At 36.7% G+C, this 17,723-nt stretch overlaps 1 protein-coding gene across 16 annotated transcripts in view; it reads right to left on the bottom strand.

The window, feature by feature from the left end:
* Nucleotides 1-10,408, bottom strand: part of SUPT20H (SPT20 homolog, SAGA complex component) — a 36,767-nt gene extending 26,359 nt beyond the window's left edge. For 7 of the 16 annotated variants that reach the window (XM_063101726.1, XM_063101736.1, XM_063101738.1 and 4 more), the window contains exons 1-7: nucleotides 10,318-10,408; nucleotides 8,179-8,276; nucleotides 5,705-5,740; nucleotides 5,014-5,072; nucleotides 4,662-4,728; nucleotides 2,353-2,482; nucleotides 1,054-1,157 (exon numbers count right to left, since the gene is read on the bottom strand). In XM_063101726.1, coding sequence (XP_062957796.1) covers nucleotides 1,054-1,157; nucleotides 2,353-2,482; nucleotides 4,662-4,728; nucleotides 5,014-5,072; nucleotides 5,705-5,740; nucleotides 8,179-8,181 — 399 coding nt within the window. In that variant the 5' untranslated portion in view covers nucleotides 8,182-8,276; nucleotides 10,318-10,408. The other 9 variants (XM_063101730.1, XM_063101737.1, XM_063101739.1 and 6 more) reach the window with 5 other exon arrangements.
* Nucleotides 10,409-17,723: the final 7,315 nt, after the last annotated feature.

Here is a 17,723-nt window from a genome sequence, read left to right as displayed (position 1 = left end):
TGAAAAGAATCTACATATAGGTGGACATGTGCAGTTCAAACCCATATTGTTCAAGGGTCAACTGTATTTATTTGCATTGAACTCTGCTGAGAGACCAGAAAAGTGACCAACTGATTTGGTGCCACAGAGATCACTGTGAACTTTCACAAAAGCAGCCTCTGTATTATAGTGATGTCATAATGCTGAATAAGGTAGGTGGAGGAAAGAATGGGATGTGGAAAAAAAGGAGATGATGATTATAGACGACTGAGTTGTTTCTATCAAGAGAAACAGAATTATAGAGCAGCAGTTGGAAAAGGATATGGGGAAAAGGGAGGTGTTTGGTTTTCTCTGAGGTTGAGAGACAGTACAATATGCTTGTATTCTGTATCTAGTAGAGAAAAAAAAATTAGGAGAGATGTTATGATTCCAAGTCCTTGAGAAGGAAGAGGAGAATCCAGAAAATCAGTGGAGAGGATGCCTTAGGAATCTTAACTAGAAGGCAGGCAGGAAATGTGGAGAGAAATGTAGAGATGCAGGTCAACTGGTGCTAGGAGAAAATGGGAGTTCCCATCTGATGGCTCCTGTTTCTTCAGTATGGCTGGGGTTAAGTCAAGGCAGTAAGAAGGAAGGAGGGTAGAGCAAGGGACTATTTAACTAGGCTAGCTATGAAGAGAAGTACAGATGTAAGGCAGTTCTGGTTCCCATGTGAAAAACTTCAGAAATATCCCAAGTAGTTTTTGTCATAATTTCTTGATTGTACCTATAGGAAGATTTCCAACTGGGCTCATGTGATAGCAATTTTAGAAGAACTGACTAAATCTATACATTTCAGTACAGCTTAAAAGTTAAATATCCCACAATAAACCAATTTCCATATAGCTATGTGTGTCTCACTTCATGTTCTAACACTGTTGGGAATACTGGTAAAGATTATCACATAACAAAACACCATACAGCCATTTATATACATATAAATATATGTATATATACATATATAAATGCAATTGATATGCTGGTATACCATAAACATATAACAAATGTAAAGACATTTTATAGAGAAAAATTTTGTACCTGAGATTTTTCTAAGAGATCAACTAAAATAGGAGGTAATTCTTCTGCATCCAAGTATTCAAGCAATTCCCCTTCTTCATAAGGCAGTCGGATGGTCTCAGAATCTTAATTTTAAGACATAAAATAAAGTTTCTGGAAATGATCAGGCTCAACAAAAAGCCCAAGTATACAATTTAAATGACTTTTCATAAAAAAGGGAATAGAGACAAAAAGCTCTCTTCTTTATCATTTGTCTTACAAATGAATCAAATTACATTTTGCTAGAAGTCTTGTTAACTGTATAAAATTTCAGACCAGAAAGGGGGGAAAAAATCCTAGTACATTATGGAAAAACATCTGACATAACATCACAATCCAAATCATAGCCAGCAGTATAGAATATGATAAAATTCCAATGTCAAAGTAACTAAAGGTTTGTTGAAGACTGATTAATCTAATCTGGAAACCAGATACCTAATTTGATACCTGATCTGAAAAGCTGTCACTTTTAGAACAAAATTCTCTTGATGTTACATTTTACAATTATCTACCAACAAAAGAAAAAATTCTTAACTAGGTAAGTTCTACAAGGAACACCTTGCAGTCTCTGTAGAGCTCAGACTATCATCACCATACGAAGTTTTTAGATGCCTCTTTAATGAAATCTAAGACTACATTTCAAAACTTTATTTTCATATTCACATTAATACAAATATTTTTAATATATAAAAATTACCCAAAAGGCAGTGAGTCGGCTTAATTCTGAATGTTTCAGACTCAGAATACATTCAAAATGCAGAAGGAAAACATACCTTAAAACAACTTACGCTATCTTAAAATATAAACAGCAATAGAACGAAAGGAAATTTGAAAATCATTTAAAAGTTATGTCTTTTATAATAACCTGACTTCAAAGACATATCAATTAGAATACTTTCCAAATGTATATTCAGGAGGGATAATCATATTAGAGATCATTTCTAATATTCTAACAAAATACATCACGAGGAGGAAAATTTGGGATCAAAACCTGCTTTTATCACTAAGTCACCACTGATCTGAAGGACAAACCATTTAGCAGGTTAAGAAACTACTTTTAGGGCTGGCCAGATAGCTTACTGGTTAGAACTAATAACACCAAGTGGTGCTAACACCACCAATGTCAAGGGTTCAGATTCCCTTAGCAACCAGCTGCCCCACCCCCCACCCCCCCTCCCCCAAAAATAGAAAGAAGAAAAAAAGAAAAGACACTACTTTTACAAAACAGCAAATCTGTCTGGCAGAGGTATTTTGTAGCAGCTATGCTTTGGAGGGTCTTACCTGATCCATTTTTTCCCCTGAGCATCAGAGAATATCCCTCATTTCCTGGGTACAGATTGACCACTAAACATGACAAAGTCTCTTGCATTACAAGCTTCTCTAATAGGTTCACATTTCTTCTTAATTTCTGCTTTAAAGAGAGGCAGAGCTCATGAAAATAATACAACATAACCTTAACAAATAATGCTATAATTTAACGAAATCAGACCCGAATTAATCTTTTGGTGCTCCTTCCACATTATGATCCTGAATATATGAGAGAAATTCACAAAACTATACCCGCTATGTATGGGACACCTATGCAAATTTAATTTTGATCTATACCTGCATTTTATACAAATTTATTCATATAAAAATTGGCGATCTATAAAACAATAAAAATAGCTAAACATAAAATACAAACTTTTGAACACATAAGTAGAAAATAAAAATATTTAAATAAGTTAAATATAAAATCATTAAATGTAAATGTATAAAACATATGTGATGTGTAATTCATTTCTATTAAGTAAAAGTCTAACATAAATGAAGAATTTGGGACTTTCTTTTTGTCTGAATGGCAACAAGTACACATTTCTTAAATATTTTATAGCCTAAATTAGATCCAAACAAGTTCAACAGCTCTAATTGGCTGAAATGTTCAATCTAAAAATATCTAAATGGTAAGAGGAGGTAAGCAATTCAGACAATTTTCTGTAAATTCGACTAAAGCAGCTCCTTAGAAACCACTTTGTTTAAAAAAATCATCAGAAAACATAATGCACATACATTTAAATCCATGATTTTAGAAATGCAAATGATTTAAAATGAAACCCATTTATAGATATAACAGTTCCTTTCATCAAATCTTATTTAGGCAAGATATCTGAGTCAATAGAACATTTATTTTTGCAGGATATCAAAAAACCAAATCCATTTTGAGTATCTTATATATATTAAGTATATAATTTTATACTTAATATAAGTATATATTTTTATTAATATATATTAATCATATATCATATACACAGCCATATGCAGAGAGGAATTATAAATTTTTGATCTACCATCACCATACAATCAAAACACTATGAAATGTGAAAAGTGAAAAAAAAAAGGCAAATAACTTTTCACTACTTTGGTGTTAAAAAAAAAAAAAAAGTAGTGAAGAGTGACTAAAAATTTTAAAGTTTTTCCATTGCGGAGAAAACTCTCATAATTTGACTTAAATTCTGCCAGTATGTGTACCTCTTTAATAAAACAAATTGGCTCCCACTGAGTTGACCCCATTTAGACCAGAGGTTGGAAAATTTCTCTCTTAAAGAGCTAGATCATATTTTAGGCTTGTCGGCCAAATGGTCTGTGTTCACTACTACTCAACTCTGCCTTTGTACATAGAAAACAGCCACTGAGGATAAATAAACCAAGAGGTGTGGCCAGGTTCCAATAAATATTCATTTACAAAAACATGCAGTGGGTCAGATTTGGCTGGTGGACAGTGGCTTGCCAACCCTAATTTAGAATCTTTATGTACCTCTCATATCTTAGTTCTGTCTCTGAGATGATAGATATATGCATTAAATGTCAAAACTTTAAAAATGTACACTTTGAACATGTGCAATTTATTTTATGTCAAATATAACTCAATACAAGTTATGTAAAACAAATAAGATTTATTTATATTTTGCCCTAATGTAAAGACTTTAAAGATTATACACTACTGAAATTCCACTATTTTTTGCCTAAATGGTAAAATGATATTCATTTTTAAATTAAAGGCAGACAATAGAAGCTCATAGCCCTTCTAACTCAAAGGTTCAAAAGATATCAAGAACTCAATTTCTACTACATTTCTACTGCCCATACCTTTATGCTATATAAAAATGAATGAAACTGACCATGAACTCATTTTGTGACCAAATTCACCTTTTGAATTTCCTACCAGTCCTGCAAGAGCTTCGACTTTACAGTGCAAATTGCCATGTGGAAATAGGTTACTTTCCTCCTGCCTTAAGTTTACAAATTACTTCTCGGGGGAAGAAGAAGCAAAAGATAATATATACTATGGCTTTGCTTATGACTTCCCAGTGGTAAGTCCTATTACTCAGTGAACACTGCTCCCTTACTCCTACCTCAGCAGGTGATCTCTGCCTGGTGCCAGATGAGCTAGGGCTTTAGGCCAGTGGCAGAACTAACTAGTGTCTCATTGGAAAAGGTGTTAGTTCACTCACAAAAATATAAATCATTAACTGCTTCAAATTTAACTCTCCCAAATATCTCTCTTCTTCTACCTTTCAAAAGCCACAATATCATAAAAAATTTATACTTACCTTAACCTCAGGCTCTTTTTCACATTCTTCAACATACAAGTCATAAAGTTTTTGAAATACAGATTTTCTAAAAAAAATTTAATAAAAGAAATATACAAAATAATGTTATTATAATAATCATGAAATAAATGTTATTTTAACTTTTTTCTAAATTTTTCCATTTTTCCTTCAATTTCCCCCAAATTGGGAGTGGGGTGGGGTTGGATATCGTAGCTAACATCAACTTAGAAATTCCTAATATATGCAAAGAACCTACAACATTTCTAGCACAGTGCCTAGTAGGAATGCAATCAACGGTTGCTATCATATTTTAATAAATTTAATTATCAGTTAATTAAATATTCATACATACCTTCCACTAGATAGGTATTTCCTTTTAGGAGGTCTCTGTCGGGCACTTTCAATGACATACTGAAAAAGAAAAGTTTATGAAAATAGCTTGTCTTTTACTCCGCGCATGAACAACTGTATTAAATATGTCTAAAATATATGTAAGGCTAAAAAGGCTGTTCTGTCACTCAAATTTCTGACTTATGTTAAATTATACCTTATAGGAAAAACTACTTCTAAATATATGTTACATACAAGTAAAATTTAAACTGCACTAATATTTAGCACAGTATTTCATTGCCATAAGCAAAATCATATAGTTTCACAGGCCAGAAATATTCTCAATGTTTTATGGTTGTTCAAAATAGGCTTAATGTATTAAAAATCGTGTATCTAATTGCAAGGACTCTTTTTCTAGCTATTTCCCCCATTAACTGAGTAATTAGAAAACGTGTCAAAAGAGGAAAACATAATTTTAGAAATTCTATGTCCTTGTTCAAATAATTTTTATTTTACAGCATTATTATCTGAGGAGTCTAAGTAACAGATGATCCAAACATCATTTGGAACTTTTACAGTAAAATTATTTGTATACTTGTCCTAACATAATATTAATTCACTCCTTTGAAAAGCACATACAAAAATCTCTTAAAACTGAGTTTTTGTCAATTAAAGACAACACTATTTCAATATGTAACTTAGTCACGCCTCACCTCCGCACGATCCAAAGCTAGTTCTAAAGCTTGCTGCTGTAAAAAGTAAATAGTGTATTTGGTATTATTAGTTATTTTCACAAAAAATAATTAATATACATTTAACATTTCTAAATAAGGGTTTAAATGTATTTCATTTTCTGTAACAGGTCTAATGTATTTTTATTTCTCTCCTCCACCCCATCAAGATATGCAACAAAGAAAAAATATGACAGTCTTGGGCACCTGATTATGACAACCAGATAAGAAATGCTAAAATGGTGTCTCTGGTCTGTGCTTGTGAGGCTGATATAGGGGAGGGTTGGATACGGTAGCTATCAGCACTTTATAAACTGAATTTCTTCAACATTCTAAAAGCACCATTCAGGAAAACATACTGGCCATAATGTTAACAAAGTAAAACAAAGACTAAACTGTCCTCATCCACTTCAAATCCTAACAATTGGGAGAGGGGTTGTGCTGGTATCTAAATCAACTTAGGAATTCCTAATATGTTAATGCGAAGAACCTAAAACATTTCTAGCTCAGTGCCTAGTATAAATGTAATAATTGATGGCTAACATTAATACGTTTCAATAAATTTAAGATGTCATCAATTACAAGCATGCCTCATTATTTTAGATAACATTAAGAAAAAAATATGCTGCCAATTATAATTGTAAGATGTCACTGACTGTAGTAGATTCATCATCAATTCAGTAATATTAAAATGTAAAAGAAAAATTCATCTTAGAATTGATGAAATACAGTATTATTTCTACATGTAAGGTTTGAGATCTACTAGTAGATCCCCATCCTTCATCCATTTTCTTAGAGACACTTATTTTAAGGTAAGAGGGGAAAGATGAAGAAGGTAAGTTATACCTTCCTCACAGTATTTTCATTCACAATTATAGTCATTTTAAAATTTTATTCAGAGGCATAAAACCTTCATTTTTTATTTATAAGGACCCAAATTCTTCAGTTTTATTCCGCAGATTCCAATAATACACCTACAAAGTTGCATGTCGTAAAAACTAAGCATCCATCAAAATCCCAGGAGGGTAGGGAGAACAACAAATACCGCCACCCTTTGGAAATTAAGGGAGTTTTAAGTGACTCCGCCACCTACTCCTAAGGATGAAGAATTTGTTTGATTTTAAAAAAAGCTGGCCTTGACTGCTATCAAAAATCCACATTATTAAATATCTAAACGTAGTAAGTGAACAAAGTCTGAAATTTGTTATCATTTCAAAAGGTTCAGTTAAAATAAATTTATACCAATTTTCTTTATTAAAAAAAAATCTTATAAGGAGTAGATTCCCAATAAAACTGCTTCCTAGGATTTAAGATAAGATTCTTGAATATGACCCATTTTCCAGCACGAAACACAATTCTGGACATATACTCCTGACACATAAATTTCTTTTAAATTTTGGCCAATAAAACCTTAAAGTAAGTATATATCAAAAAAATTATAATAAACACAATCAAATATATACTCTAAAATAATTTTAAAGAACCAGTTATCTCAAGTGAGTATTTCACCTTCTAAAATCAAAACTTCAAAAGGTCTAATGAGATATATCTGCAGATGTAAAGATAAGCATCTTAATTCACTACATCTTTCAAATATGTAAGAGGGAAATGATTAAGTAACATAGATGCAAAATGGAAGGTAAGGTCAGAACCTCACTATGACCGTTCCACTTCTATCTAATAGAGCAGGGGTAGATAGGTAAGATCCCAAAAGGAGGAGAAAAAAGATAAATGTTTTCTGATAAATGCTGCAGAACAGGGGTTTATCTGAATGAATGAATTAGTCAACATGGTGGTCAGTATTCATTTATTCTGTCAAATGCTTCTTCTTTAAAATATTAAAAAGTGTTTTTTCCCCTTACTCTTTAATTTTTTAATGGCTACTCCTAAGTATGTTTAATGACTGTAAGTCAGTGAAAAGAAATGTGCCATTAGAAGGCTCAAGGTTCTAGCATCAATGCTGCTTAAGATATGTGCAGTAAGCAGGATACATTTGTTTTTAAGTTAAAAAAAATCTAAATGAAAAGGAACTTTAAAATATAAGAAACCTGTGCCCCCAAAACAAATTGTAGTTATAACTACCCTCCTTGCCAGTGATTTGGAATATGGCAAAGTGGATAGAAGTAAATATTTTTAATACATCATAAATATAAGGACAGACAGATTATCTGTATAACTTGGATATGACAATATACCACTGAACTGTGAGATGAGCCCCCTTTTTTGGCAGGTGGCCAGTAAGGGGATCCTTGGTGTTATACCACTGCGCTCAATCCAATGGAGCTAACCGGCCAGCCAAGCATGTATTTCATAGAGATTTCGACTGCTAAGTAATTTCCCAGTTAGAGTAATTTGCGCAGCTTACAAGAGTATTTCTGTATCTATAATATTTTCATGAAGATGAAGGAAGGGAACATTCTAAAACACAAATGTAAACATACTAAACTGGAGCTTACCATTGTGGCATGAAATTAGAAGTCCAAAAAGAAGAGAAAACTTATGTGCATTGATGAAGTGGGGTGAAAACCATGTCTTTAATATCAATCTTATAGTACTGTAAAAGCAAAAGACAACAAAACCCCCATGTTAACGTAATGCTGTCAAAAGAAAGAAATGAGATTTAGTAATTAACAAGGGAACTTACTTGAAACACGTTTCTAACATACTTTTTAATAATCTGCAATAATAAAATTCATGTACTACAACCTATCGACTCATTGCTGAAAAGTAGTTTTAACTGGGTAGGGCAAAATACAGTTTATAAGTTAGAGTCATTACTCACTTTCCTCAAAAATATTTAACATCCCAGGAGAGAAAATAAATGTTTTTTGAATCTCTTCTCTATTATCACTGTTGCTACTCCCATTTTTCCTCTGGATTATTCTAATAGCCTGCCCACTGGCCTTGATCATTATACAGTTCACTTTACAAATCACAGATTTCATCAGGCCTGCAGATAATAAAACCTTCTAAGGATATTGCCCCAAATGCCCCAGGCTACATTTTCCAGATTCCTCTCCAGCCCCTCCAGCTCTTCCTCTCTTCAAACTAGGTTCCTGACAGACCTCTTTCCTCTAACACAACGGTTCTGATCCTGGATGCACAAGAGTGTAACCTGTGAAGCTTTACATTGTGGGATGCCCATGCCCCACACCCCCCAGAGATTGTAATTAATTGGTCTGGACTGGGGCCCAGGGATCAGCATTTTTGGAGCTCCCCAGGCGATTCAAAGGTGCTGCCAGTGTTGAAGTCTACACCTGTGTCCTCTGCCTACCAGAGATGGTACGTAATGTTGCTCTGAGAATGTTGACAAATAAATCTTATTTTAAATCTAATTCTTTAAATCCTTGTAACTATCTCTGTGTGTCTACCCGGTTGACCTAAAACACAAATTCTGGTGACAGAAAGAAAGATATTCTGTGAGTAAGTGTCCTGTTTTGTTTTTTGATGCACCTAAAGCTTAAGTTTTTTGCCAGTTCGGGTTTTTAAAAAATGGAGAAAAAAAAAAAAAAGGTCTAAGTTCCGAATACATCACAGGCCACATACGGGTTCCAGGAATAATCATTAAAAAATGAATAAGACATTAATCCTACACTCAAAGAGCTCACAGGAAGTGTAAACTTAACTTAGATTAAGGTGAAAAATTTCACCACTGAATCTAAAGATGAAGATACACTACATACTTAAAGCCAAAATGTGATAACTTTATAATTAAGGTTTCTTGTCACTAAAGGAGGGGGGTTAAGTAACTTTAAATTACAATATTTAAGTACTGCAGACAAAAACCAGTAAATGACTTCCTACATCTCTTACTAAGCTTATATTCTCACTGTATACGGAACTTACTAGAACCTGTGAAAGAAAGCCATTGTAACCACTATCAGGATCTCCATTTTACAGAAAAAGGCAGTTCGAATGAGTGACTTTCCCAAGATTACAGACCTAAGCCGGAATTCAGATCTCTCTCAATTTCTAATTTAAGGTTCTTTCTAATATTACATAACCTTCAGACCACTGTACGGTGGTGACGGGAGATGGCTTCCAGGGGCAGCTATTCTCCAAGTTCATTTCTGAACGCCAGGGAACTGTGGTGAGGATCAGTAATTAATCCCATTCTAAATGTCGCTATCAATTCCACTGATGTCCCTGATCGACCGAGTTTCTTCAGACTGCACGAGCTTTCGTAACAACTTAGGCTTTCCACGCAAAACGCCCCCAGCTGCACAGTTGGAGCCACTAGCCTTTATTCAATATGGACACCAACGAGCCCGCCCCCAAAGAAGCGCTTCGCAAAATTCTTGCGAGTTTACGGAAATACCTGTAACTGGAACCCAAAAGTCAAACTAAAACTAAAAACGCTGCTTAGGAGCACCGCGAAAAGCAATGGAGGCGTCCGCCGGGAAGGTGGCTGGCTCAGCCCCCGGCCAGGCCCGCGGGGTCTCCAGGTACGGGGACACCGTCTTCCTCCCGCGGGCTCCCAGCTCCGGAAAGCCGCCCGGGAAGCAGCCTGCTCACCTCTGACCTCGGCCGGATCTCACGCGCCTAACCTACCGCCTGCCTGCCGCGGGCCCGTCCCACCCACGGCCTCCGCCCACCTGTGCCGGCAGCAGCCGCGCTGGGCCTCAAGACCGCGCAGCCGCGCTGGGCCGCAACGCCCACTCGCCACTTCACCGGCGCGGTTCCACAGCCCGACCAACGGCCTGTTCCGGCGACCGCGCTTCCGACTGGCCGGCTGGGCCAGGGGGCGGGGACCGCGGGCGGAAGTGGAGGTGCCGAGAGGCGGGGCCGCGGCCGGAGGCTCGCGAGCTGGGGCTGGTGCAGCCGCGGGCGGATTCCCGCGAGGCCCGCCGAGACTCAGGTCCGTGCGCGAGGCGGGACCGGGAGCATCTTCCTAGGGCCGGTGACCGTGTCCGCACGACGGGCGGCAGGAGGTAGTGATTTTTTGTCGGGGTAGTAGACCCTGTTGAATTTCTAGAGTCAAAGAAACTTGGAATTAGCTTTCCTTTTTGCTCAGCTCGTCTAAATGGAAAAGGAGCGACACCATTACCTACATTTACTAGTCCCGTGTGTAGAGCCGTCTAAAGTGCCAGTGAATTTAACGTTTTAGAAAATCATCCCAGAGAAGGGTTCTAAAAATTCATAAACTGCATTACCAGAACACATTGTAATGTCTAATTGCAATTTTGCACCTTTAAACAAATTTGGTTGTTGAGGAGTAAAATTTTCTTAATTGTAGAGAAATTCACAGAACGTCAGAGGAACCATTTTAAAGTGCATTTAATACATTCAAAATGATGTACCACCACCAACTGTAAATCGTTCCAAAACATTTTCGTCAACCCAGAATAAAACCTGAACCCCTTAAGTAGTTAATCCCCATTCTTGCCTCTCCCAGCCCCTGACAAATACCAACCAGCTTTCAGACGCTGGGTTTACCGATTACGGATATTTCAAATAAATGGAATATGTGACCTTTTCGTATCTGTCTTCTTCAATGGCATAACGTTTTGTACACCTTATAGTATGTATTAGTACTTCATTCCTTTTATGGCTAATCTATTGTATGTAGATGTCATAATTTTATTCATCCATCCATTGATAGACATTTGAGTTATTTCCACCTTTGGGTTATTGTGAGTAGTGCTGCTATGAACATTTGTGTACAAGTATTTGAGTCCCTGTTTTCAACTCTTTGGGGTATATAGATAGAAGTGGAATTTCTGGGTCTTATGGTAATTCTATGTTTAAGTATTTGAGGAATCCGTAAAGTGTTTTTCACAGCAGCTGAACAATTTTACATACCAACAGCTGTGTTGGGGGATTCCAATTTCTCCACATCTTCACCAACACTTGGTAGTTTCCTTACTTTTGATAATATCTGATAATCAGAAGAATCTGCTCTGACCAAGTCAGCGAAATTATAGTGCCTTGGAAAATCTGGGATAAGTCAGTAATCACCTGTCCTGGAAAAAGTTATCATAAGGCTTTTTTACTTAAACAGATTTAATGACACTAAAAAGCCATAAAATCACCTAAAATGATTCTATTACCCTTACCCTAGATCCTTGCATGTTGGATGTAATCTACTAACAATCCTAAATCTATGTGTTATGTACAACCACTAGAAAACCTGATAAAGTAATGAGGCAAGACAATCCTTCTTTCTCTCCTTTGACCCTTCTGCCTTCTTGTGATTATAAAATACTAAGCTCTGCTGGCCCTCTTTGGAACACATTTCTCAGGGTAACTTGACCATGGATCTCCCCGGTTGCAATTGTCATATTGGCTCAATAAATCATTACTATATGTATTGGCCTCAGTTTCTTTTTTAGGTCAATATACCTATCCCAATGGGTGCAAAATGGTATTTCATTGTGGTTTTGATTTGCATTCCCTAATGGCTAGTGATACTGAGCATCTTTTCATGTCCTTCTTGATCATCTTCTTCAGAGAACTCTCTATTCAAGTCCTTTGCCAATTTTTTTTTTTTTTTTTTTTTGAGATGACTGGTAAGGTGATCTTAACCTTTGGCTTGGTGTTGTCAGCACCACGCTCAGCCAGTGAGTGAACCAGCCATCCCTATATAGGATCCAAACCCATGGCCTTGGTGTTATCAGCACTGCACTCTCCCGAGTGAGCCACAGGCTGGCCCCTTTTGCCAATTTTTAAGTAGAATTGTTTGTCTTCTTGTTGTTAGGTTATAAGTAGTTACGTGTTCTAATACTAGACCTTATCAGATATATAATAATACTGTACTTTCTCCCATTCTGTAGGTTGTCTTCACTTTCTTGATAATGTCTTTTGGTGTACAAAAGTTTTTAATTTAGATGAAGTCTAATTTATCTATTTTTTCTTTTGTTGCTTATGCTTTTGCTGTCATAACTATGAATCCTTTGAATGCTGTCTCAGTCTGCTAAGGCTGCTATAACAAAATACTACAGACTGGGTGGCCTAAACAACAGAAATTTATTTCTCACAGTTCTGGAGGCTGGGAAGTCTAAGATCAAGATGCTGGCTAATTTTGTTTTTGATGAAGGCTCTCTTTCTGGCTAATTGATGGCTCTTTCTTGGCAGCCCTACGTGTGTCCTTACATGACAGAAAGAGAGAACATTCTAGTTCTCTGGTGTCTCTTCTTAAGAGGACATTAATCCTATTGGATCCGGGACATACCTTTATGACCTCATTTAATCTTAATTACCTCCTCCTTACAGGCCCTATCTCCAAATATAGTGATGTTGGGGGTTAGGGCTTCAACATATGATTTTTTTTGGGGGGGGGGTAACACAATTCAGTCCATTTGATTCTTCCCCTAGCCCCCCAGATTCATGTTCTTATGGAATGTAAAATATATTAATTTCATTCCAACAGCTTCAAAGATCTTAACTCATTCCAGCATCAACTCAAAGTATAAAATCCATACTCTTGGTCCAGCCATACCCTTGGTGTTCTCTTTAGAACATACTTGCTCATTTTTTGCAACATGGACAGGCTGAAAATTTTCCAAATATTACAGTTCGGTTTCCTTTTTGCTTAATAATGTCATCTTCAATTCATCTCTTTTCTCTTTCATTTTACTATAAGCAGTCTGGAGGATCCAGGTTGTACCTTGACATTTTGCTTAGAAATCTCTTCAGTTAAATATCCAGTTGTATTATTCACAAATTCTGTCTCGCACAAAACACTCAAATACAATCAGCCAAGTTCTTTGCCACTTCATAACAAGTATCACCTTTCCTCCAGTTTCCAATAACCTGTTTCTCATTTTCCTGTGAGACCTCATCAGAATGGCCTTTAATGTCCATATATCTACCAACATTTTTTTCATGATTATGTGTTTTCTAAGAGTAGGGGTCTTTCTCTCCAACCCTCCTCTCTTCTTTTTTAGTCTGTGCCCGAATCACCCTTAACATCCACATTTCTGCCATTAGTTCCTTTGCAGCAATCTAGGATTTTTCTAGCACACACCTCAAAACTCTTCCAGACTCTCCCCATTACCCAGTTCCAAAGCCACTTCTACATTTTTTAGGTATTAAAGCAGCATTTCACTTTTTGGTACCAAAATCTGTCTTAGTCTGCTCAAGCTACTGTAGCAAAATAACCCTGACTTGGTGGCTTAAACAACAGAAATGTATTTCTTGCAGTTCTGGAGGCTGAGAAATGTAAAATCAAGGTGATGACCAATTCAGTTTCTGGTGAGGACTCCTTTTCTGTCTTGTAGCCACCTGCCTACTTTCTCTGTCTTCACATGGCCAAGGGGCAGGGAGGGAGGTGGAAGATGAGAAAGAGAGAGAGGGAGGGAGGGAGGGAAGGAGGGAAAAGAGGAGAGAGAGAGAGAGAGAGATCAGATGTCTCTTTTTATAAGTACACTAATCTATAGGATCAGGGCCCCACTCTTATGACCTAGTTAAACTTTATTTCCTCATAGGTCTCATCTCCGAATACAGTGATATAAGGGGTTTAGACTTCAACACATGAATTTTGAGGAGACACAATTTAGTCTGTGGAAAATGCTATTTATTTCACCCTTGACTCTAGGCCTGCCCCTGCCCCCCTCAAATGCTGTTATGAATGGAATTTTATCTTAATTTCCTTTACAGATTGTTCATTGCCGGTTTATAGAAACACAACTTATTTTTGAGTGTTGTCTTAGTCTGTTTCTGTTGCTTATAACAAAATACTTGGAACTGAGTAACTTATAAAGAAACAATATTTATTGCTTACAATTTCAGAGGCTAGGAAGTCCAACATCCAGGGAACATATCTGGTAAGGGTCTTCTCTGGTGATGGCTTTATACCAATGCAGGGGTCTCACATGGCAGAAAATGGTGGAGCAGAGAGAGAGATACTCTCATGTTTTCTCCTTTTAAAGCCCTCAGAACCATGGCCCTGACCACCATTATTAATCCATTCACCATGGCATGGTCCTACAATGTAATCACCTCTTTAAGGCCCCACCTTTCAATTACCATAATAGGATTTTCCACCCTCAACAGTTACAATGGGGTTTAAGCTTGCAACACATGCTTTTTGGGAGACACAGTAAAATATAGCGAATATTAATCTTGTACTCTGAAAATTTGCCAAATTTGCTTATTAGTTCTAATTTTGTGTGTGCATGTGTATGTGTATTCTTTAGGGTTTCTATATATAGACTCATGTAATCTGTGAACTGAGGTAGTTTTACTTCTTCCTTCCAATTTGGACATCTTTTATTTCTTGTCCTTGTGTAATTGATCTGGCTAGAGCCATTCCTTCACTTTAAGGATTTGGCTCATGTGACTGTGGAAGCTGGCAAGTCTGAAATATATAGGGCAGCCTGGTAGACTGGAAACTAAGGCAAGAGTGGATTTTGCAGTCTTAAGGCAGATTTTCTGCTTCTCTGAGAAATCTCAGATTTTGCTTTTAAGACTTTCACCTGGTTGAACAAGGCCCACTAGTTTCCTTTATTTCAAGTCAACTGATGGTAGATGTTAAACACATCTACAAAGTACCTTCACAGCAACACCTAGATCAGTGTTTGAATAAATAAGTGGGTACTATCAAAGTGGGCCTAGCAAAGTTGACACGTAAAGCTAACCATCACACCTACTATAGTTTGGATGCAGTTTGTCCCTACCAAAACTCATGTGGAAATTTAATTGTCAATGTAATGGCATTGGGAGGTAGTGAGACCTTTAAGAGGTGTTCAGGTCAAGGGGGTTCTTCCCTTATGAAGGAATTAATTCAGTTCTTTCGAGACTGGGTTTGTTCTTAAGAGAGTGGGTTGTTATAAAGTGAGGCATTTTCTCATGTGTCTCCCTTTTTGCATGTATCCAGTTCCCCTTCCAATTCTCAGCCATATTTTGAAGCAGGGTGAGGCCCTCACCAGATGTGGCCACCCATGTTGGTCTTCCTAGCCTACAGAGCTGTGAGCTAAACATGACTCTTTCCTTTATAAATTATCCAGTGTCAGATAATCTGTTATAGCAGCACAGAACAGACTAAGACAACACCCAGTGTGATAGATAGTACTATTAGCTCACAGTTTAATTTTGTTTTTTATTTCCCACTCTTCTGCTGGCTTCAGTGTGGGCAGATACTTCCCCACCCTAGTGACTTTGCATTTGGCTGTGTGACTTGCTTTGCCCGACGGAATCTGAACAGATCCAGTAGTTGTTTAACTACATGGCATCTTGCAGAGAAGAGGGCATGTGTGTTCTGGCAGGTGAGAATTCTACCACTGAACCATCTGTGCACTGCATGTGTGTTCTGAATCCTCTGGATTTGTATGCATGAATGTGTGTTTGTATGTGTGTGTTCCTGCAGAAAATGATGTAGTGTCCAACTTGAAAGGGCTCCTTACTGGCAAAAGAAGGGACAATTGGAGCATCAAGGGGAATAAAAAATATTTTTCACTGAAATGGGTTGAAACATTAAGTATGTTAAAAATACACAAGCTCTTAATAAAGGTTTAAAACCCCCTAACTGGTCACATTGAAGACTGCTAGGGCACCAACTCATTATTCTGAAATTGGTAAAAAAAAAAAAAAAAATTATAAAACCAATTTTCTTTTTTTCCTAAGTAAACTGAAATTCAGAGTAATAAATAGTTGATGGAGAAAACTTTTTTTGGAGAAAAATTCCATTGAATAAATGAAGAAGGAATAATAGAATATCACCATTTTGAAACTTGTAAGAAAATAACATTTCTAGGAAATAATCACTAATGGTTGACATATAACAATACTAAAAGTGAGATGATAAAATATGGCATGTCTCCTGATATGAAGTATTTCGTATTACTAATGTTTATGAAATATTTTTGCAAAAAACAAAAAAATGTTGAGGGCTGGCCAGTTACTCAGTTGGTTAGAACTCATTGTTGTAACACCAAAGTCAAGGGTTCAGATCCCCATACTGACCAACCCCCCCCCCCAAAAAAAAATTGAATCTGAATTTAATCAGGCCTTTAGATCTAACTACCAGTTTACTTGAATAAAGAAGCCCAGAGTACATGTTAAGCAACACTATGAGAATATAATCCCCCCAAAACATAATGTGGTAAAAACACTGTAGGAATATGGAACATGAACTGGCTATTTTATTATATTAAGAGATTACTGCTAACAATAGTTATGGGCTGAGTGTGGTCCCCTCCAAATTCATATGTTGAATCCCTCATATCCAATACCTCAGACTATGACCGTATTTGGAGATAGGGCCTTTAAAGAGCTGATTAAGTTAAAATGAGGACATTAAGGTGGGTCGTAATCCACTATGACTAGTGTCCTTATGAGAAGTGAAGATGAATACACAGAGAGGCACCAGGGATGCATGAGAACAGAAGAAAGACCATGTGACTACCCATCTACAAGCCAAGGAGAGAGGCCTCAGAGAATACCCACCCTGCTGGCACCCTGATCTTGGACTTCTAGCCTCTAGAACTGTGAGAAAATAAATTCTTAATATTTATGCCACCCAGTCTGTGGTAGTTTATTGTGGCAGCCCTAGAAAACAAATACAATGTTAGGTGGAAAAGTGGTTATAAGAATAAGAAAAATAGACCTCACCTGTTAGAGATACAAAATGCAGCATTTACAGGTGAAATTATATGAATTTGGAAATCTAGCTTAAAATACCTAAAAAAATCAGAGGATGATATATGAAATAAGTAAATTTCAATAATTATCAAAACTAAATTACTGAAAATTATTGAAACTGATTAAGAGGTACTGGGGATCTGTTATATCTCCACTTTTGCATATGACTGAAAATGTCCACAATAAACAATTAAGTTAAACACACTCATGCACACACACACACACATACGTGCAATATGCCAATATATACCATATATAGATAGAGTTTTCCTTAAAATTCTAGCTGAAACTAATCCACTATCATGGATTTGGTTACTGCCCACATGCTGAGGGCCCTCAGGTCTATAGTTCTGTCCATTTCTGGTTACTCGACATTTTCACTTGATGTCCCAAAGACCTTCCAAATGTAATGTGTCCAAAA

This window comes from Cynocephalus volans, chromosome 7 (genome assembly GCF_027409185.1).
Source record: "Cynocephalus volans isolate mCynVol1 chromosome 7, mCynVol1.pri, whole genome shotgun sequence".
Taxonomy (NCBI): domain Eukaryota; kingdom Metazoa; phylum Chordata; class Mammalia; order Dermoptera; family Cynocephalidae; genus Cynocephalus; species Cynocephalus volans.
Note: the sequence above shows the minus strand (reverse complement) of the source record. Positions and strands in the feature narration are given on the sequence as shown.